Genomic DNA, 27500 nt, shown 5'->3' with positions numbered 1-27500 from the left:
GGAACGACAACATGCAAAACATTTTGGTACACGACACATGTATTATACTCTTTAGTCTCTAAAGTTTTTTATGGTCAACTTCATCAGAGTTTACAACTTATTTGATTCATCTTTTGAATATAATTCATTGAGGTCTTATATTTTATAACTTCTCTTTTGTGTTCATCCGTTTTGCACAAAATAAATGTCTATTGTTACTACTACTTTATGATCATTTGAAGTCATGACATCATGTCACAATTCCAAGTTGAATGATCATTTAATAAGCCTTTTTTATTTCAGTCAGAAAAGGCATGAGCTGAATTCTTCCTCTGTAGCGGATGATTTTGCGTGTTATGATACTGACTTATCATTCAAAAAGATTTGGGATAACACCGGTCATCTGTCTGACACTCGGAATATAGCAACTGCTCTTCAGCATGAGGAGGTTCTGACACCATATCAGGACGTGGCCTGGTTGCTTAAAATGTGTCTCCCTTATTCCTACGAGAAGCTGAGGGTTTGAATCCATGTGAATAGTTCACGTACCCTGCGACTTCAAAACTGGCCAACTACATTTGAATTGTACCTTATTTTGACTCCAAAAATCTCTACTTTTGAGGTTCACTGTCAGAGTCCGAACTCTGCAGCGCCCAAGCTCGTGCAACTGTCACTGGCCCCGCTTCTATCTCTGTTATCCTCTAATGGCTTGTGAGGAGTTTTACAGGACAAGTTGAGGAGGATTTTATGATGTTTCCATGTGATTGATAACACGCTCTTGGAGGGGTGTCAGGCTTTCAGAGACGGATAATGTGGATTTCTATCTCTCTGCCTTCTCGTGTAAGACGTGCCATCAATCAACTGTATTGCGGCCTTAACCCGGTAAAATTAAAACCTTGGGAGGGCGGGGAGGTTTCTTCAGTAGAACCAGGACACACACATCAACAGGGCGCACGACAGAATAAGAACACATATTCACATCACAACTGACTGGCCAGAGGGAGGCGGGACAGAGATACAGTTCCCACCAAGGGGCTCAGAATGCAGTTAATGATCCCACTGTATATGGCTGTTGACAGTAGAGAGAGATTACAGGAAGAACAGTCTCATTTTCAGCGTGTGTGGAAGTGTTATTAGATCCCAGCCTTGCTAATTTCATTCCTCGGCTCGTCAATATTTACCAGCGACAAGCATCGCCGTGGCAGGTCCACTCTTTCATCGGACTGCTGTGTGCACAGAAAATCATTTGGGCCGGGGAGAAGACCAGGCAGCTGCTCTATTTAAGGAGATGAATCTGTCTCGCTGCTCATTTGAAGAACCCGATCCAAACACTTGATCATTTGCATGGATTCAATTGGTTTGAAATACTAAAAATGTACATCATGCTTAAATCGGGAGAGGAAACCGGAGCGTCCGAAAATGAAATGAATTAACAAAGTCAGCGATAGTCGTCCATCTTGCTTTTTGAAAAGTTTTATTTAATCTTTTCTTTTCTTTTTTTAAGTCATTCCAGTTAAACCATTTGCGGCTTTATCATTGGAATTTTCTGACAGCAAAATTGTTGCATTATGAGTGTGAGCTTTTGTCCATTGTGTGGCTGCCATTCAGCATTACTGTATGTTTTTGACTGTAAAACAGTTTAAATGGAAAAAAGAGATGTGGTAAGAACTCTGAAATGACATAACTTAGCAGAGTGAGATGATGAGATTTACTCCTAGTCTTTTATTCCTCCGTATTTCTGCCTTTTGATGAGTGTATTGTTGAGGTGTTTTAGCTGGTGTGGTAGTGCTCTTCTGACCTCACTTGACGGCCACTGCATGGTTTTCAGTGACACTACTGTTAAAAAGTGTGAAACCACACCTGTGTGATGCATTTTTACTTAATAACTCTGACCTTGCACCACATACAACTAGCTCACTTTGTATGAGCATAAATAATAACCTAATCCTTAGTCTTGTTCAGTTTTGCCTGTGCAATATTTATGATGAAAAATCTTCGTGTTTGGGGAGGACAGATCGCTTCCTGCTTGATCTGAACTTTTATTTTATTTATTTATTTTCAGTCTGAACTTGAGATATTGTACTGACAATTTTGTGCAACTTGAGCACATGCATTTGGTGCTTTGTTTTTTTAGCATTACTGCTACTGTAGTTACCATTATTTGAGAAGTCCATGTCAAATCTAGCCAGCCCAACCAATTTGTCAAAAGAGTTTCAGATCGGTTAAAGCATCAGGAACTTCATTTTGGAACGTCCAGTTTTCTGCCTGTTTGTTGTCAGGACGTCAGGACTTATTCGCTACCTTCTGCCTATGTGTTCACAGTGGATGGCTGTATACACAAGGCGGCCGGGTCGTGTCTTTACGACGAGTGCCACTCGCTCAACGGCTGTGATACAGGCAAGGCCAAGATCACTTGCGGCTACGATCTCCCTGCAAAATGTAAGTACATTTTCAGTCATTTTCCTCCCTTCGCTCCCTCATTTGCTCAACATTGCGGACATGAGGATTATTGTTAAGCGACACATGCTGCTGTTGGTGACCACGTGCAAACACTGGAGCGGGAGAACACTGTCCAATACAGCATGACCGAAGATGGTGTACCAGCTGGCTGACCATGCTGACTTTGCATTAATGTGGGCAACCTTCGCTGGAGAGGATTTTGTTATTCAGGCCTGCATATTCATCACTTCCAATGAATGCAGAATAAGTCAAGTGTGACTGCTTTGATACAGTGTATTTAACACATTATGCATGTAAAGACACGTGTACTTGTTTCTGGTGTCCACATGCCAGATTGTTTTTCTTACTGTCGGATATATGCATTTAATTTGAATATACTGACTTGGCTTGCAGGGACTGTGTTGAGGTTTCAGATCCACCAAGTAAAAACATGCACAGGTGGTCTGTTGGGTCCTGAGATGGATTAACCTGAACCTGACACGAGTTGCTGGACAAACCCGGTGAACCTGATGCAGGGGATATGTGTGTATTCTCTACGCAACGGTTGGCAACAGAATAAATCTCAAAATGTAAAACAATGTATTCAAGGCACCGGTGTTGTCGCCACCGAAATTTAGAGTGAAATTATGAGGCTTGAGGGTTTGGCCACTTTTTCAGCACTGGCCACTGCTGGCATGAATCTTTTCGCAGAAGGTTGGATGCTGGCCTTAAGACACAGTTTATGAGATCTTGAATATATAAAAATACACAAGGGTGATCTGAAACTGAGAGAGGAAAAACAAGAGTCATCTCTTGACTTTTTTTTCCTGAATGATTTGTTCTGTTAACACACATTTTTTAATTATGTATTGTATATACGAACATCTATTGTATGTTATATTTATTATACTAGTTATATATTATCCAATGTGTTGGCTCTCAAAACAGTTATTAGAGTTATTCTTCTGCTGTTTTTCTCCTTAAGTATGTTTCTCAATAAGTGATGTCACTTGAATGAGGCTTGTCCCAGAAGTCCTGACCCAACCCTGAAGGATTTCTATGGTACAGTTAAAGAATGTGGAGCCCCAGATAAAATGTTAAGGGTAACCCAGTAACCACAAGGAAGTTATGACACAAAAACAGAAAATGTTTTAATTTACTAAAAAAAGTAGGTTATTGGTTTAAATAAATGAATAAAAAAGAAAATAGAATAAGCACTCAACATGACAAAATTGATTTCTTTGGATGGATGGATGGATGGACAGATGGATGGATGGATGAATGAATGAATGAATGAATGAACGGATGGCTGGATGGATGGATAGATGGATGAATGGATGGACGGACGGATGGATAGATGGATGGACGGACGGACGGACGGACGGATGGATGGATGGACGGACGGATGGATGGATGGATGGATGGATGGATGGAGAGATGGACGGATGGACGGATGGATGGATAGATGGATGGATGGATGGAGAGATGGATGGATGGATGGATGAATGGATGGACGGATGGATAGATGGATGGACGGACGGATGGATGGATGGATGGATAGATGGATGGATGGATGGATGGATGGATGGAGAGATGGATGGATGGATGAATGAATGGATGGCTGGATGGATGGATAGATGGACGGATGGATAGATGGATGGAGAGATGGATGGATGGATGAATGAATGAATGGCTGGATGGATGGATGGATAGATGGACGGATGGATAGATGGATGGATGGATGAATGAATGAACGGATGGCTGGATGGATGATTGATGGACGGATGGAGAGATGGATGGATGGATGGATGGATGAATGGATGAATGAATGAACGGATGGATGATGGAAGGATGGATGGATGGATGGATGGATGGATGAATGAATGAACGGATGGCTGGATGGATGGATGATGGAAGGATGGATGGATGGATGGATGGATGGATGGATGGATGGATGGATGGATGGATGGATGGATGGATCTACCATTCAGGAGTCCACAAAAGTCTTCAAGTCCCGGGTGACATTAGGTTAAAGCCGTGCTTTTAAAGTGTCAAAGAAATGGAGCAGATAAAGGTATGACTCAGTGTTTCGGGCGTCCAGATGAAGTGTCTGAAGGACCAAAACCAGGTACAGCGTGACACTTTAATAACCTGCTCTGTCACCTGGGAGTGATCACGCTGCCACTGGGTGTGTTATTTTAATTATCTCCCAGCAAAACATCGCCTCTGCTGATAACTTGCCATAAATTGTGTCGTTCTTTACCGGGAACGCTCGCTTCATCTCGTTCATCAGCCACCCGACACGGTCTTCCAGCGACTGCGATCACTGTCAGTGTTTTCTGTCTTCCTCTCCTGGAAACTGACGGCTGCTTGACTTCTCTTTGCGGCTGCGCTGACAAGACGTCTCCTCAATTTCTATCATCTGTTTTGTTTCCGTTTGCCTCTAATTCTCATCCCTGTCTTATTTATTCCACCTACACACATATATTACGCTGCAACAACAGTGTGTTTAAATCACAAATAATAGTCTGTCCTCCCCCTCAGCGCAGAGCGAGGTAAACACGCCATGCAAGTGAAAACATCAGATGTGCCGCGATTTCAAATCTATGTTGTTTGATCGGCCAAATGGGTGAAAGCCAGAGATGTGTTTTGAATAGACAGGGCGATCATTTTATGTAAATGACTCTCATCTGTCCTAAAAAGATGAGAATTGACACAAAATACATTTAAATAGTCCATTTTCAAATTAACCTCAGCAACAGCTTCATGCCATTGTACAGAGTAGGTGGATAATCACTGTAATTGACTATTAAAACCTCTTCCAAACACATATAACCCACATAACTGCTTTGCTACACCAACACAGTGCAATTCTGAAGCCTTGTGTTTTCCCTGTTGAACTGGATGTTCACTTCACTTCAGCCAGTGTTGGGGAAATATACTCCCAACTTTCTTTTTTGGAAGAACTTTTTGCAGACAAATGAAAGATGGGCTATTTATATTATGTCAATATATGTATTCCATGACATCAGGACACATGCAAATGTAAATGTTTCATTTTCTTGGCAACAGAGCAGTAGGATGCTCATTGTTCAGCAAAGATATGTTCACTATTTAAATCATGTTGATGTTGATGTTGATACCTTCCAGAATAGGTTTTAACATGTTGAAATGAAGTGTTATCAATATGAACATATTAAAAAATAGCGTTTAAAATCATGAATCTGCCTATACATATGAACAGTTACATTTTATTTATTTTTAATTTATCATATTTACTTTAGTTTTTTCTCAAAACTGTCATTATGTATTTTTGTATTCTGTTCTCAAAGATGAACAGAATGAAGAAGATATATATATATATATATATATATATACATATATATAATATTTTTTATTATATATATATATATATATATATATATATATATATGCACATGGTTATTGACATTAATCTCAGATTAATGTCAATAACCATGCAGTACATTTCAATAAATAATTATGTCATCACAATCTTGTCATTATTAAAGTTTAAGGGAAAGAAAAATGCAAGTAACGCAAAGACAAAATCTGAAAGCTGATATAAATCAACAATTATTTTCTGAGCAACATTTCCTTTCTGCAGTAGTAGTAGTAAACATTATAACTTTGTGACTCCAGATTCATTCATGTCATTGGATTGTTCAATTGTTCTCGACCACACAATTCCATTCTTCATTCTACATTTGTGTTTAGCTTCTGTGGAGTTTGTGAGTTTGAATTTTTTTGCGTTGGGGAACAGCTTGAAAGGCTCATGCTGTTGACGGATGGGTGCACACGACGGCAGAGTGTGTATTCATGTTGCTACTTTTGCAAAGCTACAACGAAGGAAGTCTACATCCACACATGATGCCTTGCCTGTCATCTAACTCTGTAAGAAATTGACAAACTGCGTCACTCCAGTGAACCAGCGTGCGTTAATACCAATCGTCTCCAGGAAATCTGCTGGAGAGCAGCTATGAGATCCGACTTGTCCTTGTTCGGAGACGTGATGGAAAGGAATAGGAAGCGTCTGCTGCACCCCCCTCCCTGCCTTGTTCTTTCTCTCAAGACAAGAAAATTGCTCTCCATTACATCCCACTAAGCAGTTTAGTTTGAGAATCACAGCGGCAAATGACTCTCCTTTAGGCGAGAGTAGGACACATGTGGCACTGGTTATTTATATTTTTTTTTCGGATGGGGGGGAAAAGCTGGAGCAGTATTATTAATCAATGACAGTAATTACGCTCCTACCACACCGGCAAGACCAAAAAAAAGAAAGTCTGCTTCATGAATCTGGCGAGGAAATTCTTCATTTGCCTCTCATGTTAAAAGCTGCTTCATACATCTCAGTTATGAACTGGTCAATTGGGTCATCTTGTCTTATCATTTACCTTCATGTTGACTTTAGCTTCAATAATTTGTTCCCATTTCTACAGTAATAAAGTTTTTTTTTGTGTGTGTGTGTGTATATCAACCTGTGTCTACAAACTATCCATTGCAGAAGAGCAAAATGTATCAGTGGAAGGAAGTTTGAATCACTGACTTTTAAGACGTATTCAGACTAATGGATGCAGGTCAAAGGAGGCGAGGAAGAGAGTGCTGGCAGGGCGGAATGGATAAAGATGACTGTCAGGGTTGATCTGTGATGTCAAGGGCCTGGCATGATGTCTGGCAAGCGAGGAGTCAGAGATGAAGATTTCCCTTCATGCAGTTTGTTTACGTTGACCAAAAAAAAACAACAACAAAAAAAAACGGTGGTAAGACGGTGTCCCTTGATGTATATATAGTACCTTATGTGCCATGGAAACGTTTATGCCTATGACATCCCAAAATGCGTCAGGAGGGGAATCATGATTCAACTGAAAGCCCCAATGAGTCAATACACAACATAGAGAGGAGACTTCTGAGTCACCCTGGGAAGCCATTGTCCACTTAACAGTAGCCAATACGTAAGACCTGAAGAGTGAGACTGTGTTGGGTTTGGTGGTCAGTCGGGACGAAGAATGATGGGGCTGTAGACACCAGCAAAAATAAGAGGAGAATCACCAGTGAGGAGTAACCAATGGATGGATCCTTTATTTCATAAATATCGGATACACGTCACAAGAACAATTGACACATCAGTTAACCAATAAAAGAGCATCAAACTCGCCTCTCCTAGGACATAAACTGTCATGGCATTAGGGTGAGTTGTATATATTTTTTTAAAAGTATGTTTTTTTTCACTAGATAGTTTAGCTCCAGACACTGGAGCTGGCTGCTCATTACAAGCTGTTTCATGTGTGCGCACTAAAGAAGCTTAACTGAATGTGATCATTATTCAAAGTCGCTGACAACAACAGATTTGAGCAACAGAGACCAGCGGCAAACCCCAAACACGAGGTGATGAGTTCGAGCTTTGATTTGAAATTCACCAGCAGCACTGTCTGCAAACTTTTCCTGCCACAAACAATTCAATAACTGAACATTTTCTCTTTCTGTTTCTTTTGTAAAAATAGATATCCAGGGTTCCGCCTGTTGTGAGTTAGCACTGCTGTAATATTGACACATTTTAGTCTACTCCACTCTTGTTCCTGCCAAGCTGTCGCCCGCACGCACACGAAGGGCTGTAATTTAAACCTCCGTATGAGTTGCAGACAAAGCATATGTGTATGTAAGAAATAGATATTGAATCAAAAGCAATTTATTTGTGCCTTTAATGAATTGCAGATGTTAATCATACAGCTATTTACGGCGGTTTCACACTGCGGGTTCTGTCTCCAATTCGCCCCCTGCTGTGCTGCCTCGCACCTCTGTGCCTCAGGCGATTTCCCTTTTTTTCTCCTCAGCTGGCGGCGCTCTGCGCAAAATAGCTGGTTTGACTCACGACGAAGCACGTCTCAAGGAAGTCGTCATCAGCCATGCGACTACCTTCCACCATTGGCTTGACCACCTTATTTCTATGTCATACATCAGAAATGACCATTGAATAGTCTGGTCATCCTCAGTAACTTGGGACAAATCAGTGTCTTTCCTCTTCTCTGTCCTGATGCAGACAGCTGCGCTGCAGCAAGACCACAGCAGTGAAAATAGTTACTGTAGAGCACGGCATTATTCATGTAAGCAAATCTGTCTATAAAATCAGATGCTTCTCGGTGTGAGTTATCAAACATCCACACACGATGATTCCCAGACCGCTTCGCTGTGCTCCCGTTTCCCAGCTCCATTTTCCTTCAGCTGAGGCTGCACGCCTCAGTGTTCAGGGAGTTGTGCGCCCAGACAGCGGTCAGACCCTTTACTGCCCGGCATCTGTCATGTTTGTGTGGACTCGCGCTGTACACGTAGTTTCCAGCATCTAGCGCCGAGTTGCCCCAGTCCAGAAGCTCACCCCCGTGGAGAGTTTCCCGAGACAAATCGCAGCTTTCTAGTCAGTATCAAGTCCAGGGCCATAACTCGACTCACTTGTGTTCACGTCTCGGACTTCTGAGCCAAATGCGCTTTGTCTCGAGACAGCGCGCGCACTGTGAAACCACCCTTAAATGCAGATATATGTAGCCACAATGGTGGAAATCCTGTGAAACATTGTGGCCCGTGTGATTTACTCCATAGATACGTAGCATTTCTTCACATTATCGGTAGCTACCAGTAGCTCAAGAACTCACCAAAGTTTCAGCTGACTTATCACTTGGTTAAATCAGTTCAAATTGCCATCCAATAAAATCTGCTGTCAGCACCCTCTCTCTGAATTAAATGAGTCACTCTATTGTCAAGGGGAGCAGGCAGATCATGGCGACGATGGCGATAGGAGAGTCCAATAACACCAGTTAAAGGAAGAAATGAAGAACACATCATGGAAAACCGACTACTGGTTTCAACCGGTGGGTGAGCCAGTTCTGTGCCGTGAAAACACGGAGCAGCATTTCATCTAAGCGTCTTTTCTCCAGACTATTTAGTAGGAATCACACTCTGTAATAAACCGAGAACAACGTATCGCTAAACCGTCGACACATCAATGAAGACATCATTTAAAGTCGCAGATCTGGACAAACTTAAAAAGACCTGTGCTGATAGTGGTGTCATTCAAGAGCATAAAATGAGTCATTAAAAATTAACATTCTTAAAGATGAGTGAACAATATCATTCGCAGCTGTACGCCTCGGCCATCGTGCAAAAGTAGCTCTCTGAAGATTGAAGGTTTGACTAGTCATGGCATGTACATGATCAATTATTAAACAAATGAAAACATTTATTTTTTCTCAAACATGCAACTTGCTCACGATGATGTGGTCGGCCTTTGGTTGCCTTTAAATGTAGCATTTATTTTGATTTGCCACCCGAGAGATATGCTGTCTAAATGGGCTAAGAATATGATTTTGATCTGAGAAGATTTTGTGGAAGCAGCTATAACATCAGACTGAAACACTCGAGAGGTTCATCTGCACTTGTGCCTCTCAGCCCGATCTGTCAACATGGATCGTCTTTAAGGTTGCAACTTTTCAAAAGCGCTGTGTCCCTGAGGAACTTTTCGATTGACTTTGGGACATTTCACTAAGCATTTTGGACTGAAGTCTTTTTTAGTTTTTCGCCCCCTTGGGCATAGTGTGAGATTGACAGTTCAAAAATGTTTGTATTGTTTATTGTTTTGCCTTCCTCCCTTTTAAATATTTAGCAGTGCATTCTTTAAATAATAATGGAAGAAAGAAGGGCAAACATTTACACGCTAAAATTATTAATATATTCCCTCACATGGTTTGAAAAGATTGACCTCTTTCTCTTTTCATTTCCTTGAATCTGAATGTGTGTGGCGTTTATGATGCAAACATTCAAATCACTCATGTCGAACTTCAACTTTTCCTAACCCTGTTCTAAATGAGGGTACTTTTTATGACGCGAATGATGCCAAGGAGCTCGGGAGTCTCCTCTCGCTATATGAAGATCAACAATCATATACTCAGACAACAACACATCAATATTGTTTGCAGCTGTTTTAGGACTCAAAACCACACTCTTATTCAAAAACAACCCTGGTTGTCTGGAGGAGAGCAATTTCCCACAAAAGATTTAAAGCACTTGACATCCCAGCATGTGTGTTACATTGCCAAACTGTGACCACAAAGTGCAGATGCTTCTCTATACAGTATTTCCTAAACGTCCAAACAAGACCGTGTAACTTAAAAATTCTGATTGAAATGAATTGAAAGCCATTAACCAGTCGCAGATACCCCCAAAACACAGGAGACGTGTCCATAACAAATAGTTATTCAGTACATTTCGCCTCCATTTCTAACATAGCTTGCTCCACATCACCTCTCTTCTATTTCATTGGTCATCTCCGTTATCTTCTCACTAGTCTCAAGACTTCTATCGTGGCAAGATGGAGTGGTTTATTTTGGAGCTTGAGTTGGCCCATTCTTTATGACATTGATCATAAACTCTATAAAGGCATAGCTTCTTTTAGTTCGTGAAGTATTGCGGGATTGACGAAATTGAAAACTCTGCTGTGTCAACTCCACATTACCATGTACCTAGTGGAAGTTCGGGGTGGCGCCACCACTGCTAACCAGCTGCCTAAATAGTGAAGTGTGAGATAGTAGCTGGATATTTTTTTTTGCTGGTTTCTGGACCATTAACAAGAGATCTTGTATCTTGAAAAAAATATTTGATAGTCGGCCCATTCTGCGCATCTGTGGACCCTGTAGGGTGTGCATTGATGTCTGTTGCAGAAATGTGAAATACTGACAGTATATCCACCAATGAAATGCACATCTATCCCGTCCCTCTATTGTTGTTCACATATGTGTAGCTAGAAATTAAACTACAGATTTTTGCTGTGGGAAAAAAAAAAACACCAAAGCAAATATAGTAAGTTGAAAGTGAAATTACTAAATTTGCCAATAGTGACTAGTTTGATATCTCAGTACTGAACACTGGTGCAGTCAAGGTACCTAAGTTTAAACTGTTTTGGGTTGCATTAGGTCTTCTGTACAACTTTTTTACTACGTTTTTTTTTTTGCTTGTGACATATTACGACATAATACCATTTGTGTTATCAGAATTCAAAGTCATCTTTTAAAGTTTGCCATCCAACAAAACCTCATTTTACAGCAGGAGCAGGTTTAACACAGAACACAAACGTGTTGGGAACTCCCTTATAAAGTGGGAAAAGTACGCCACAAAGAGTAGAATGACAAGAAGATAAGGTTGTGATAAATGAAGTGGAGGCGCTTCAAGTGTGTATGAAAAGAGAGAGAGAGAAAAAAAAAGAATCTATGGCTATTGGAACTATGTTTATTCCACACATGCTGCCACACTTCTTTCTTGTGTATAAACAGTTCTTCTTTGCTCTGTACAAGGTCACTGGCTCAGTCATTGTATCATTAAGTAGTCATGTTGCTGGTGAGTGGTAGCTGCTAAGTAATGTGGTTGGCAGCTTGCTGGCAATTAAGAACACTTGAGAACTTCTTTTCTTTCCTGCGTGAGATGCTTGAAAGGCTTGGATGAACGCTGACCACTTCAACAGACCACCGTGTCTGTCAGCTGTGTAGTTGATGCAGCTTGACCACAGCTTTCCCTCAGTGTCACAGAGTTTAACCAAGTCATTCAGGTGTGATCTGACTTGTGTATTTCGACTTATACCTCAGTTAGAGTTGCATGTAAATCTCTTTGAATGAAAACACACTCCCTACTTGTATTGAAACGAAACATGTAGGCAGAGCTGTAAAGGAGCACCGAAAACTACTTCAGGATCTGAGCTGTGGTGTGACTTATGAGATTGTGCTCTGACAAAAGACCAGTGGGAACTGCACCCTTGTTCAGCTCACCTCCTTTATCTCCTGCTGCCTTTCAGGACAAAGAAACATAAAAAAACAGTCTCTGGTGTTTACTGTAAGTGCACCTGTGCTAATAATACTAATGGTCAGATGGTGATAAAGTTTTTCCTCCCTGATGGTGTTTGCTAGTCTGCTTTCCCATGCCCTATTTAATGTGGAGGATCGGGCTGACTGTTGTGTCTCTGCACTTGGCAAACAGAGATAAATCACAAACCAAGTGCTGCCTATTAGTACGTGACGTATAGCTCGATCTGATTAAACATCTCCCCTGAACACCATCAAAGTGTTTATCTGTCCTGTACAGCAGCGCCAGTTTCACTGTGATTGTTGGTTTCTGTACAGCTTGTCGTTCCTGTGAAAGGATCCAGTGTTGCCGTAAAAGATCAAATGTTTCTGCCATTTCAGCTCACTTAAAGACTGAGGTGAAAAGTGCTCTTTTTATTTCTGACAGAGTGCCTGACATCATTCATTCATTTAAACCAAGGCTCATGAGCACCACAAGAATGATCTGTAGTCCATGTTTTTGTTAGAGTCTGAGACCTATCTAGACCAGTGTGGTGTTCACATCTATCTGGCCCTCATGACTGCCCTTTTTATATTATTTTATTCTATGTTAAATTTGTTTCTGAGTAGTACAGATTTTTTCACATGCATTGTCATTCGTTTTAGCGAGAGATGCAGGCAGCTCAGCACTTGAGCTTCATACAGCGTGTACATATAAACTCTTAAAACGCGAATCCATAAACCACCTGGGTGAGAGAACTCACCCCTGAGTGCCCACCATTATACATTATTTAAGTATGTAATTACCTTGTATTATAATAGAATCTCTATTTTATTTTATTTTATTTGTAAACATAAATAATTAAATGGTCCACCTCAACTGTCCCAGTGTCTAATTCGGCCTCTCACTATAGAGTTATTGATGGCTTGGAAATTATTTGGATATTTATTCACTCATTCAGTTCCATAACAGATTCAACTCCAACAAATAAATGATGCTCTCCCTCAAGTAAAGAAATTCCTAGTCACTGCTTCTATCATTGATCGTGTCCTTTCACCCAGGCTGTATCAGCCACTGCTCATGCTGCCCTTTATATGTGTTATCTAGCCCTTCATCTCGTGTTGCCTGATTCCCAGACACTGATCAAGGCCCAGTTGTTCTCCTTTCAGCATTATTCTACCTGCTTTAGGACATGTAATCATGTATTGTCGATCTTCCTTCCTTGACCTGGACTCTCTCAGCCTTGTTCTCCTTGTTATCTAGTTTTCTATGCCTTTTTTTCTCGACTGATGTGTCCTGCGCTGACCTTAGTCTGAAGTGTTGTCAGATCTCTGTGTGCGGTTCTGTGTTTGGGTAAGTGAGTAGTAAATGGCGGGCTTTGCCTTGAGCTCTTTTAGTTTTCCACTTCTGTGTTCTATGGTCAGTACTTATGTGTCTCCTGGATCAAAAGGTGAAAGCCCTCCAAGGACCAAATGGGTGCTGTTTTTATTTTAATTGTTCTACATTGGTCATGATTTTTATCTGTTTCTATTTGTTAAGTTTGTCGTGCTTAAATGTCCCAGATCATCAAACAAATGTAGGTAAACAAACAAAAGTAAAGTAAACCCGAGATGTAGTTTTTAAATTACATCTTGGAAAAACTGAAATGAAATGGGTGTCCCATAAACCCAATAGCCGACTGGGCTGCCTTTAGCAGCAACAACTGCAATGAGTCTTCTGCAATTTTGGCGTTTGTCTTTGAGGAATTGAATTCAACCACTGTGGGACATTTCCCATCATGAACCACCTTCTTAAGGTCATTCCATTTTGTCTCAGTAGAATTCTGGTCTGATGTATTAGACCCTCCAAAAAGTTTTGTCCTGTCGTTTCTCAGAGTATTTTGCAGGACCGAGATTTTTTTGGGAGCGAAAATGAGACAAGCCCTAAATGTTCTTTTTGCTCAGCTGTGTTTTTTTTTTATCTTAGAACTCCATTTTTGCTCCTTTCTTAAGTGATGCATGCTTTTCTTGGGGTGATGTTTTGGGTTTTTTGTGATCTCTTTGTTGCCACTGAGATCTCTGTGTTCCATTTGAAGATCATTGGTGTGGTCCAGTCGAATCCCTGAAGTTTTACTTCACATGGTCAGCAGTTCCTATTCTGAGTCAATGCTCCATTAAGAACAGGCATGGCATTGATCAACCACCATCCATCCATCCATCCATCCATCCATCCATCCATCCATCCATCCATCCATCCATCCATCCATCCATCTATCTATCCATCATCCATCCGTCCGTCCGTCCGTCCATCCATCCATCCAACCGTCCGTCTGTCCATCCAACCGTCCATCCATCCATCCATCCATCCATCCATCCATCTGTCCGTCTATCCATCCATCCATCCATCCATCCATCCATCCGTCCATCCATCCATCCATCCGTCCATCTATCCATCCATCTATCCGTCCGTCCGTCCGTCCATCCATCCATCCATCCATCCATCCATCCATTTGGCAATGGACAGGTCCTTTCATTCATACTTGTGAGGGCCTTTTTTCCCCCAATCTTTGCATGAATATTCATCATTAATGTAAAAAACCTCTGCTCTGAACGCAGCTGCGTTCCCTTAATGATATAATGTAAAATATGTTAATGTCCTCTTCATGAAACCGTCATTCTATCTCTATTATGTAATTCTCCACATGGACAAACAATTACATGAGAAAACAACACACACACTTCAGCGTGTTTGTGATGAAATGTGTTGGTCCAATGTGATTCTCAAGTTCTGAGTGCTTCTTCCGTATCTGACGTAAATTTTCAAGAGTGACCTGGATGCTTGGGTGATGGTGGCTACAACAGCTCGAACCACACACACAGCTCCAAACCCACATCATCTTTCCTGCCGACTGTTAGCGCTCACATCATAAATGTCACTTCATCACGTCATACACACTTCATTTAGCAGATGGTGGTCTCCACTTGAGGCTTTCCCAGAGGTTTTCATTGCTTTTGTTTTTGTCTCGAACCCTCGCTGGTCGTCCGCAGAGAATAGAGCAGCAGTTGAAATGAATGAAATGTGAAGATCAAACTTTCATTGCGTTTGTTAATCATGGCGAGGGGCGCGGCGTCATCAAGACTCCCTATTAAAAGACACGGGTCTCTGTGCATAAAACAGTGGAAGCCACCTCTCCACAGGAGACAGTTTTCATCGCTTCAAGATGCATGAATGAGATATTATTTCAACCGTAGTAAGAAGAGCAGCTGGTGTTTTGAAGCCCTTTAGTCTGGTGGCAGTTGCTCCTTTTCACTGACTGATTCCATCTATTTTACTGGTTGTAACAATTACCTAAAAATGGTGAGTACTGCCCGTCTGTACGGGGCCAAGGCAGACCACCTCCTCTCCGATACTTTCCTTTGTTGAGTGTCAGTCTTTCAGGCCTCTTGAGGACTGGAGTAATTTGGTAATTTTGCCTAAACGGTGATACTGTAATTATGTGGCATCAGCTGCCTCGCTGTCAGTGCGACGGCCAGTGGTCATTCATCACTAGGAAATTGGACAGAGTTGTGTGTGGGGGGGTTGTGAGTGATCGGGTAAACATTAGACGGATGAAAATTGTGGTGGTCTCTGTCGAAAATGGCTTAAAGTAGGATGGTAATGGGGCAGTAGCTCCAACATGTGTGGCAGACTTGTTTTAGGAGTGAGCTAAGGTTGGTCTGTGGTTCTGGATGACAGTGACGCATCATGGGGTTGTACAGGTGGCGGTGACGGGAGGCCACCAGCGATGTTGTGTCTCAAATATTAAGACCTCTGCATGGCCTCCAAAATGGCTGACCAGATTGAGAGGAGCATTGCGTGTTACTCTTCAGCATCTCACTTACTTCCTCTTTGAATACAGTTTCATGGTCAGTCAGTGCTGACAGTGTGCAGCTGGCTTTTACAAGTTTATGACGCCTCAAACCCACCATTGACTGACTCGACTTTTGGTGGATTTGTTCAGTCATGTACAAATAATAATTTAGCATCTGAATTAACATCTAAATAAAGATCCCCATTGTGAACCTCCAGGTTACTGATCCAAGACTGGAACAGAGCTCTGCCTATTATCCTCCAGGGCACATTGTTTGTCTAACAAGATCACATCATCTGCGTAACTGGCTGTACAGGAAACAAACATTTTATTTATCTAGCATTTATCTGATGCCATTGTTTACCGATCATACGGGACTCAGGATGAAGGCTCATTAGCTACATTGAATACAGGCCCCTTTGGTGCAAATATCTCGGCTAATTATTCTCAAATACTGCTTTAATAGTTCCTCCCGAGACTTTGATCTTCTTTTCACGTAATTGCTCCCACTCATTTAGCTGTTAAAACTGTAAATGTCTTGAACGCAGCGTTGTTATTTCGGGATTGTTTGATGTCCCCGCTTGTGAGGCAGGGCACTGTTTATCTCTTCTTAAGTTCAGTCTAACATGATCGCCATGTTCACTCCTTTCTTAAATACAGCAAGGTGTCCGTGGCCTATAAATCTGTCCGCTTGGTTTAAAGGCGTTGGCGTCTCTTCAAACTGCTGACCCTGCCATTAAATCACACATGCTTCCCTATAAACATTAAACGTTGTGGGGCCTGATAAATATGCCAGTGCCAAACTTTCAACCTACATCTGAAGATTTACTGTCTATTAAAGTTTTAAAGGCAACTGAAACATTTAGAAACACTGGAGATGTATTGAATCAGATGTTGTAAACACGGCATTCACACGGCTCTATTTGAGATCGCAACATGCCATAATAATGGCCGTGCAGGTGACGCGCGCTGTGGTTCAGTTGGCTCCATTACTGCCTATGTTATGTATCCTACTCACTCACTCTTTTTTTGAAGAGTTATTTGTGATAAAGTTGAAAACAATTTGGTGCAGTTAGTTCAGCCACACTTTTCGCAGAATATAAATGTGTGTGTTAGCATCGGAGATACAATCTCCCATGTTTACATGATGCCATCCGATTCAAATGTGCGTGCTGCTCATGCAGCAAAGGCTTAATCTGAACCAAACTACCACCACACACGCACAGTAAAGTGCACATTAAAGTGTAAACTGCTGGCAACATGGAAGAAACTCCTCCACCACAGCACTTCCGCGACCTATTTGTAAACAAACCGCCATCTGTTACCTAGCAGCACGTTCTAGAAAAGAATGTTGCATTATTCCAGTTATTCATAGTTTGTTTAATACATTTTGTTTCACATTATTTTGTTATTAAGGTTCACCGGTGGTTTTGTTTCATTTTGCTTCACATTATTTTGTTACTAAGGTTCACCAGTGGTTTTGTTTCATTTTGCTTCACATTATTTTGTTACTAAGGTTCACCAGTGGTTTTGTTTCATTTTGTTTCACATTATTTTGTTACTAAGGTTCACCAGTGGTTTTGTTTCATTTTGCTTCACATTATTTTGTTGCTAAGGTTCACCAGTGGTTTTGTTTCATTTTGCTTCACATTATTTTGTCACTAAGGTTCACCGGTGGTTTTGTTTCATTTTGCTTCACGTTATTTTGTCACTAAGGTTCACCGGTGGTTTTGTTTCATTTTGTTTCACATTATTTTGTCACTAAGGTTCACCGGTGGTTTTGTTTCATTTTGTTTCACGTTACTAAGGTTCACCAGTGGTTTTGTTTCATTTTGTTTCACATTATTTTGTTACTAAGGTTCACCAGTGGTTTTGTTTCATTTTGTTTCACATTATTTTGTTACTAAGGTTCACCAGTGGTTTTGTTTCATTTTGCTTCACATTATTTTGTTACTAAGGTTCACCGGTGGTTTTGTTTCATTTTGCTTCACATTATTTTGTTACTAAGGTTCACCGGTGGTTTTGTTTCATTTTGCTTCACGTTATTTTGTCACTAAGGTTCACCGGTGGTTTTGTTTCATTTTGTTTCACATTATTTTGTCACTAAGGTTCACCGGTGGTTTTGTTTCATTTTGTTTCACGTTACTAAGGTTCACCAGTGGTTTTGTTTCATTTTGTTTCACATTATTTTGTTACTAAGGTTCACCAGTGGTTTTGTTTCATTTTGTTTCACATTATTTTGTTACTAAGGTTCACCAGTGGTTTTGTTTCATTTTGTTTCACATTATTTTGTTACTAAGGTTCACCAGTGGTTTTGTTTCATTTTGCTTCACATTATTTTGTTACTAAGGTTCACCGGTGGTTTTGTTTCATTTTGCTTCACATTATTTTGTTACTAAGGTTCACCGGTGGTTTTGTTTCATTTTGTTTCACGTTATTTTGTTACTAAGGTTCACCGGTGGTTTTGTTTCATTTTGCTTCACATTATTTTGTTACTAAGGTTCACCAGTGGTTTTGTTTCATTTTGTTTCACGTTATTTTGTTACTAAGGTTCACCAGTGGTTTTGTTTCATTTTGTTTCACGTTATTTTGTTACTAAGGTTCACCAGTGGTTTTGTTTTTTTATTTGTTAAATAATCTCCCCCATCTCAGTCGGAATGACATTTTTGAGCTTTTAATTCAGAAAGACGTGTTTTCGTGTTGCATTTCCATTCAGATCTGGTGTGTATTTTGATAACGTGGTCTGTTTAAATGCAGCACCTGATGTGACACCAATATTTTCCATGATAAATAAAAGCAATTGTATCGCACGCATAAAGACAGAGGTCATGGAAAGTCATGTTTTTTTGACAAATTTGTCTGCAAAACTTCTGCTTCCCGTGACTGCACACACATGTATAAAGCAAGCTGGCTGGCACATGTAGATGGACAAATCTATGGAGACAAAAGCACATTTCAACATCGAGCAGGGATGTTGTCAGAACCCCAGGCAATTTACCAACAGACACATAGAGCCTACTGCAGCATGTGGCTGTGCACCGGTCCCCTGCACGTGTGAGGTGGTTCATTGGCAGGGTGAGCGGGGTGAGCAGGGGAGCGTCCGGATCAAGTTTCTCTCCCCTGCTGTCTAATTATTGACCCATCTGGTATTGTCTTTTCAATTGTTTCAATTATGATGGCACTGGTGTTGCTCAGCACCCTGGCGTCAAGACATGCATTATTCATGCCCGACACCCTGGACTCCACTCAGAGCTGTGGGTTTGAGCTGAATGTCAATACCCCCTCACGCCCCCGCTGGAGGAGAGGCTTGTCTGTATTGGTATCAAGGCAGCGGCTGCCAGAGACAGCGGATAGTGATACTGTCACCATATATGTGCGGAAAATGATTTCTTTTCCAGCGGGCTGTGCAGAGGTGAGAGGACTTGCGTGTGCAGTCTCCTGATATCTGACCTCCTAATTGGCACCTCAGCCCTCAGAAGCCATCATGTTCAATCACGCCACATTGCCACAACACTCGGTGGAACCAAGCAGGGGTTAAACTGTCCAAAAGGCTGCGTGACTTCAGTGCCGAAATTACAGATCCCATCAGTTGATGGTGCAAAGACGGGCCGGGAGAAAGTAAAGGTCAAACAAAAGGAAAGGTTCAAGGAGTGTGACGCTTCATTAAAGGGTGTCAGGAACGAAAAGAAGAGGTCATTTTTTTCCACACCTCTCTGTAATGGAGGTTCCTCTTGAGATGGGGTTCGTGACATCTGTAAACTGTGTCATTACTGGATGCCAGAAGTTATTGTTTACGCTCAGATTCGACCCATGATCATAAAGGCTACTCTTTTCTACTGCTTTTTGTAATTTAAAAGAAAACCCGCCGCTGATTCCCGCAAGAAAACTACTGTTCCTGTTGACCGATGCAGGCACAGATATATCTCACTTCATGTTTTCAGGAAAAAAAAAAAAAAAGTTTGGCTTCTTCAGTTATTTTAAAATATTCCTCTTCTGCTCTTCCAGTTGAACTAGGGGTGTCTTTACATCCATTTTTAATTTCCATCATCACGTCTCAGTAAAACTCATTGATTCTGCGCCCATGTGAGTCATGCAGTATTCATGCAGTGACCTCTCACAACAGCTCACCTCCATTGCACTGCTGTTCTCACTCACACTGGCCTACTGGCCTTCAGCTCTGTCTCTGGTCTGCCTGCAGAAACAGCGAATGTGCTGAGAATAAGCTGTCAAAATCTGTAACAGGACAGAGATTTCACTTCCCTGTATGCATCTCTGAAGGCTTCGGCGTGTATCAGCTGAATGATAGCTCTTCCTTAAGGGCAAAACTTTATATCAGGAATATTAACCTCGCGCACCTCATCCAAGGGCATTGCCTAAATGATAAATTATTTTTTAATGTGCTGAAGTCATCAGGTATCGTGTCCGTGATAATGAAAATGAGGGATGTATCATCAGTCTATACGGCCAGGCTGCCGCTGCTGTTAAAGAGACGGCCCTGCTCGGTCAAGTCATTTCAGATTCTTAAATGCCATACCATGAAAAGTGCCCTTTCACAATTCATCTCTTCCATTATTGAACATGAATTGAAACATTTTTGAATGGCAGCATTTATCTGTAGCTTATCAATTGTTAAGAAGGTGTGAGAAAGAGATTGTCAGAGGTAAAGTCCAAAAAATAAAAATAAACAAATAATGTGTGAAGCAGTTGCAGCACATCCTCAACTCATGACAAGGTTCTGTTCCAATGTTCACCCCGGGTCAAAACAGGCCTGTTTACATAATACAGTGGAAAACACTTTGGACATAACGTGGTGTGCTAGTGGAAAGTAGCTGGAAGTTAGAAAAATATGAACTGTGGAAAACAATTATTGAACACAAACAAGGATTTTCTTGGTGAGAGACATTTTTATTTCAGTCAAAAACATCAACTGTCAGAGTGGAAACTCTTACAGCCTTATGACACCAGTGTCATAAAGTCAAAACGTTTCGTGCTACTGTCCATACGTTAAATCTTCAGCTAGTGGAAAGTCCTGTCCACGTTTCCCTAAGAAGTGTCTGGGGTATATTGTGGTGAAGAAAGAGCTGAGCTAAAATGCAATATTCAACACTTATCGATTGATTTATGTTTCTGGGTTAACAGAATACACAGATACACAGAGTGTATTTTTCACTTGACCTGGGAACACCCCAATATCCCCTACAAAAGGAGGAGTAGGGTTCCTGACAGAGGGAAGTCTGGACCTCTTTATGATGGTATTTGGAAGTATAAATAAGCTGTGTGTGAATTGTGCTTGCCAAAAGGTGATCAGTGTCTGTATTTCCATGGCTGAATCCAGGAAAAAAAAACAGCATAAATGTATTTAAAACAGATGTCCTCTTGCAGGTCATTCAAATGTGGAAAAGTTCAATGGACTTGGCGAATAAAAGGGATACAAAAGGTCACACAGGACACAAAGATATCAACAAGTCTATTATAAGCTGTTGTAGTGGAGGTGGAAATAATTCAAAAATAGTGATCAACATTGTCCTCACATTCTGTCGATGTAGGACGCAAAGCCCTGTGGTTTTGTCACCCTGGTGTTGTGGCACACACAGACACACAGACAGTGCCCTGTACCGCTCTTCTCATCTGCCCCCGACTTTGGGACCATCGATCAGGTGCTGTCACCAGGAGTTGTATTGGTTTCTTCCTTGGCACAGCAGTGCCCTTCCTGGGTAGAGTCACCGAGCGGCAGGGGGGCCAGAGGAAAATAGGTAGCAACTGGAGGTTGTGTGGAGGAGGGGAGCCAGAGTGGGGCGGAGGGTGGCAGGCAGCTGCTTTCCTTTGGATCACTTCATTAATATCGCAAGGCAGAACTTTGAGGGGCCGCTGCAGACTAATTAGCCCTGTCTGACCCCGTGTCTCAGAGAGGTTGTTCCTTTTTGGTTCCTGCAGAAGCAATTCAATGCCAAGTAACCCCCCACCGCCTGGCTCACACCAATTTACCCTCGCTGTTTTAAAGAGTAGGGCTTAAAAGTGTAACACTCGATTTTTATTTTTCACACCAACCTTTGAAGAAGTTCACTCAACCGAAGTTAGAAACTGTCTTGAAAAGGCTGTTTACGTGAGCATTGTCAAACATGAAGATACAAATGTCCCCCTTCTCCTTCATCTCCCATCGGGCTGCACTCACACTGTCTGAAGGAAAGGAAAAATACGCCGTTTCCTCCCAAAACAACGAACAAGTCAACTTTCCAGACACTTCCGTTTGTTTTAGTCTCGCCAAAGTGTCATTTGTGGACGCATTAACAGTTCAAATAATTACACAGACGTGGCAACACAAACATTAAAAGCACATCACAGTTCGGTATGTTATGACACGACAGCACCAACAAAGACGTCGCAGATGTCTGATAGATTAAGGTGGTTCTTTGGACACTGAGGGTGTGTGGGCCGCATAAACGGCTGGATGGAGCTCCTGCTTGGCAACGAAAAATCAAACTTACGACTGTGAAACATTGTGACTCTGATTGTGCAAGGCAGATATTTTCCCGAAATCAAGCGGTACGCTGAACAGGATTATCGTGGAGGCTGCGTACAAAGCGGGAGGCTTCACTTATACATAATCCATAGGCTGTGACCTGTGCCTGCACGTGGAACTCTGTCCTCTCTATACTGGACCTCTTCCAACTCCAACTGTGCTTTGCTTGAGCATACAGTATGGTGCTCAAGTTAGTGTGACAAGCACAAGGACTTGAAAGTGTTTCAAGAGGCCAGTTCTCTTGCAACACTGTGGTGCATGTATATAGAGGAGGACAGATGATTTGCTGCCGTATATTTATGACCCCCACCAAGGATGTTGTTACGCATTCGCAGGCGTGTTTTGTTGGTTTTTCAGCAGTAGGGGTGGGCGAACACATTCTCCACGATGACAATTCTGCATCTCACGATAAATTCGATAAACACGCGGCTCACATGGATATGATGAGACCGCGACGGCGCGCCGCGCTCTCCAGCTCCGTGGCGTTTGACAGCCGACGCCAGCGTGTGACGCTGTTCGACTTTGAGTCTCTGGATCCCTGTTTATTTTATTAGATGGATGTTCCTCATAGGTTCTCTGACGCGGTCTTCTGCCTTGGTTCACATCAACACATGCAGGTCTCCCGCTGCACTGGCGCCTCGGCCAAACACCCTGGTGAAAATAGTTGGATATTGGACGGAGCTCCGCGCCGGTATTAGCAGCGGCGTCCTCTTCCGCGTCCCCATTAGGGTTCACTGATCTCAGACACACTCTCACAGGCAGCGCTAATGCTACGACCCAGCATCAGTTAGGGACCATCAACAAATTCTTAAACTGTCAAAGTATTAGTGATATCTTCAATAAGGAAATGAAAAACAAGCATTTTAGGTGAGAGAATTGTTTTTCATCACACAAGACAAAGACAGTTTGTACAATGATTTGGAGAATAGAATCTGACTCAATGATCATTTCTTCACATAATTTCTAATATTTCTTCAATAGCATCTAGGAAATGTGTCCAGACTGGTCCATAGTTCAAGTCAACTGTTCAGAGACATGAGACACAGCAGACAGACAGCTCAATTTAATCCCTAAATAAAACTGGCAGAGCAGTCTGCCAGACACCAGGGGCTACTACCAGAGACGTGAAACGTTGAATTTCTTATCTCTACACTCAACTATTATATTTACACATAAATAAATAATGATGTTGGAGACAAACTCCACTGATAAGTTTAATCTGAGACTGTAGTGTCCAACACATGACAACATTTATCACAATAACTTTTCTGTCCCTAGTCAGCAGCGTAACTTTAAAAGTTATGAATGGATTGTGCTATTCTAGTTCAGAATGTGGTTCTTGGACGGTCCACTGCACGCTTGTGTTTAGATAACCAACGGGTATCGATAAGGTTATCAATCGGGAACTGGTTGGATCACGCAGATTCAAAAACAGTGTGGCGATCAATAATGTGCGTACCCTTGTGGGTGCCTGTGTACCTGTCTTTGTTCCTCTGTGTTTGCTGAGCGAGTGTGTCGCCGCGCTCTCGGGAAGAGCCTGGATAGTGCAGTACAATGGAGGCAGTGTGCTCGGCTCCGTCAGACAAGGAGACCGTACCTCATTAGTATTGTCTGTTTTCCCAGATGGCAGGGTCAGGGTAAGTGGGAAGCCTGATGAAAGGAGCCGTCCCACAGGGTGACACACACCGACTGGGGCTCCTGCAGCCAAGTTCCCAGCTCAAACAGGTGATACGCGGCTTCAGTGGGATTCAGAGTCAGATAGACGGAGAGCTTCATGTCCACAATCCCAGAGAACATCCATGCGCTGCTCCAAAGAAACGACTAAGAGAAATGAATGCAATTATTTTGTCACCTGCCTGTCACAGTACACAACTTGTCTGACCGAAAATGTTCGTCACATTTTTTTTTTTTTTTCTCCTCGAACTCTCATTAGTGTGTTGCCGAGGTCCAACCAAAAGACAGGAAACCTTGTGTCATGACTTAATGTGGCGGACGAAGGCGGACGCCATCTGCCGCGGCCTGCGAGGCAGGAGCAGCTTCTTCCAGAAGGAAAGGATAATGAGTGCTCTCACTTTTTTTTACCTTGAAAACTCACCAAACGGCCCTGGCACCAATTAAGAGCTTGTTTTTCACTGGAGTGGCCATTATCAAATCTGACCTTCCAATTATTTTACTCATTTCGCTCCTGATTCTGCCACCCCGGTGCGCCCGCTTGGCCCACGGTGCCTCAGAGGATGAATAAGGAATGTTTAATGGTGGAGATCCAAAGACCCGGCCAGTGTTTCATGTACTGCAATTCCATCGTAGCGCACTTGGATAAATAGCACAAAAGGTGCTAAAGGCTTTGTTCCGAAGATAATAAAGTTTATGGCTTTTTTATGCTCTTCAGATTTTAGGAATCTGAGAGAGTGTCTTAGCAAGAGCAACGTGGAGGTAAACTGCTCGACATGTTGTCTTTATTTGAAGCACTGTGTGGAGGAAATATCAGTGGGTGTAACGCTGACAGTGCCTGGATTCCTACAGGTTTTCTGTGCGTTTTAAAAGGTGAGACTGTGTGCACTGGTTCTCCATTTTAAGTCTCAAATTTGAGGATGTCTTGTGACAAGTTGTGTCATTTCATCCATTGGTTTCTGGCAGGGAATGAAGAATACGACATTAAGTCATCAAAAATGTATTGACCTGGAAGAAATGAATGAGGCCATTATTAATAGTGATAATAATTATTGCTCAAGAAAGTGGAACATTCTGAACTGGAACTTTTCCCTCCAACTTCCCACTGCAAAGGATCGTGCAGTCAATAGATGCGACCAACGTCTTTGTAATTCCAACTGAAGCAAATGTTTTCTTCGATCCTCTCTGGAGTGTTTTCTTCAACCCAGACACCTCCTTCTGCAGCCGTATTTAATGTTGTCAGTATATTGCTGTGTCCCGAGGCCCTTTGTGGCAGCCGTACAACTTACCCTTGCACCTCCAATGAGATTTCCAGTGTCAGTATTTCGCTATCCGAAACCAGGACCTGAAAATAAGGAACAGACCTGGGAAAACAATGTATATCCATAGTAAATTATCCTGTTGTTGTAGCTTAACTAATGGTAATTCTAGCAGAGCAGCTGCTGCGCTGACTGAATCTACCCGTCACTGAATATGCATTTTTCACACTGAGTAATTACTCATAGTAGAATGTAAATATCATGTGTGATAAACAGCTTCACACTCCACAGATCGTAAAAAAAAAAATTAAAAAAAAGGATTGTTGTTGATGCAACAAACCTTAAATCTATGCGTCTGAATAATGGCAGTTCATCTATGGGATCATTTTATATAATACATTGCTTTATTAATATGTTACATAATACAACAAACTGATATCCAACTGTACTTATATGTAACGTGTGCCTGAAAATGAAAACCATTCTCTCCGACACGTCACTACCAAATATCCCCCTTGCTCTTCTTCGAATGATTTTCTTTGAATGTTTTCCAAGACTTTCAAGGTTCCCTCAACCTAAACATTTTAATATGGAAAAGGTTTGGTGATATCATAACAAGGTATTTCACATTGTGGAAGATGGCCTACTACAGTAAATACATACATACATACATAAATGCTCTGAGAATTTCTGAAAGAAACAGTACAGAAACAGGGAAAGATACAACTGAAAGTTCACAACACGGCAAGGAAGGACACAGTCATATACAGCAGTATCTGCTTGGAAAGTCTCTTAGATAGAAGTATGACATTCTGGCAATCGGTTGTTTAACTGAGGTCGGTACAGGTGACCAGAGGGTGCGTTTTGAATAAAAATAAAAATAAGAATAAACAAACCTGAGGCTCAAACCTCTCAGAATTGGCAGAAAAAAGCAACACAGGGAAAACAAAAACATAGGAAAGGTAAAGCCATGATAGAATGCATGAAATCTATAAATGTTATTCAGTCGTTTAACAAACATGAAACAAAATCAATTATTTAAAAATATAATAGAAATAAAAATATACGAAAAAAACCAACAATTTTCTCTCAGTCCATTCAGCTTAAAGCAACGTTCATTGTGAAAATTTCACCAATGCTTTATAATGGAATTGAAACCACAGAACAAACCACATCATTCCTGGAGCTTGTTCCTGTCAGACTACAATGTGATGAGTCCATTAGCATTTCCAGCAAGGCCACTGCTACAACTGGGGACCAGATAGACAATGAGGCAGTTGTACACGCAGCAAAACTCCACATAATGTAAAGTATGGTTAAAGCGAACGCGCCTGTGCGCCACACATACGCAAATACATGTATTTTAAAGGGAAAATACTGCTTCAGACTGTCATGTCAAGTCGACTATAGAAACGTGGATGACTGTAAACAGGCGACTGCAAACACAACTGTGTGTATTATGTGGAAACAAGCGCAGAAGGAAACAATTGTCTGAAGAACCTACACATTCACCACGGGTGAAGGATGCTTCTATAGCAGCGTGATGGCTGTTTGAAACAGGAGCGATGTCTCCTGGGACTGCGTCCTTGTTTCTCTGTACGCATCCACAACATAGCGCCGTTGTCAATCAACTGCAGCCTCGTTTAGGTCTAAAATGATGGATTCAGGTACGCGCTCGTTCATTACTTTATCCCCCTCAACAGTGTCGCATGCGATTATTTTGAGCTTCACCACGCACATATAGGCCTTATATGCTTCTGCTGGTTTTCTATTGTGATTTAGTTAGGTTTTTTTTGTGCGGAATACACACACACACACACACACACACACACACACACTATACCTATGGGGACATTGCGAGGTTTCTCATTGCCGTAATGCTTTGCGCAGCCTGTCACCCTTTACTTAACCATCCAAAACACATGGCTCACCTGAACCAGGACTCTGAACCAAACTGAAACCCAGTTAT

At 41.7% G+C, this 27500-nt stretch overlaps 1 protein-coding gene across 2 annotated transcripts in view; it reads left to right on the top strand.

Moving 5' to 3' along the window:
- Positions 1-27500, top strand: part of macrod2 (mono-ADP ribosylhydrolase 2) — a 498510-nt gene that overhangs the window by 181651 nt on the left and 289359 nt on the right. For both annotated transcript variants that reach the window (XM_053874271.1, XM_053874270.1), the window contains exon 5: positions 2302-2418. In XM_053874271.1, coding sequence (XP_053730246.1) covers positions 2302-2418 — 117 coding nt within the window. The remainder of the gene's footprint in view (positions 1-2301; positions 2419-27500) is intronic.

This window comes from Synchiropus splendidus, chromosome 9 (genome assembly GCF_027744825.2).
Source record: "Synchiropus splendidus isolate RoL2022-P1 chromosome 9, RoL_Sspl_1.0, whole genome shotgun sequence".
Classification (NCBI taxonomy): Eukaryota; Metazoa; Chordata; class Actinopteri; order Syngnathiformes; family Callionymidae; genus Synchiropus; species Synchiropus splendidus.
The sequence above is the reverse complement of the archived record's forward strand: the minus strand, read 5'-3'. Positions and strand labels throughout refer to the sequence as shown.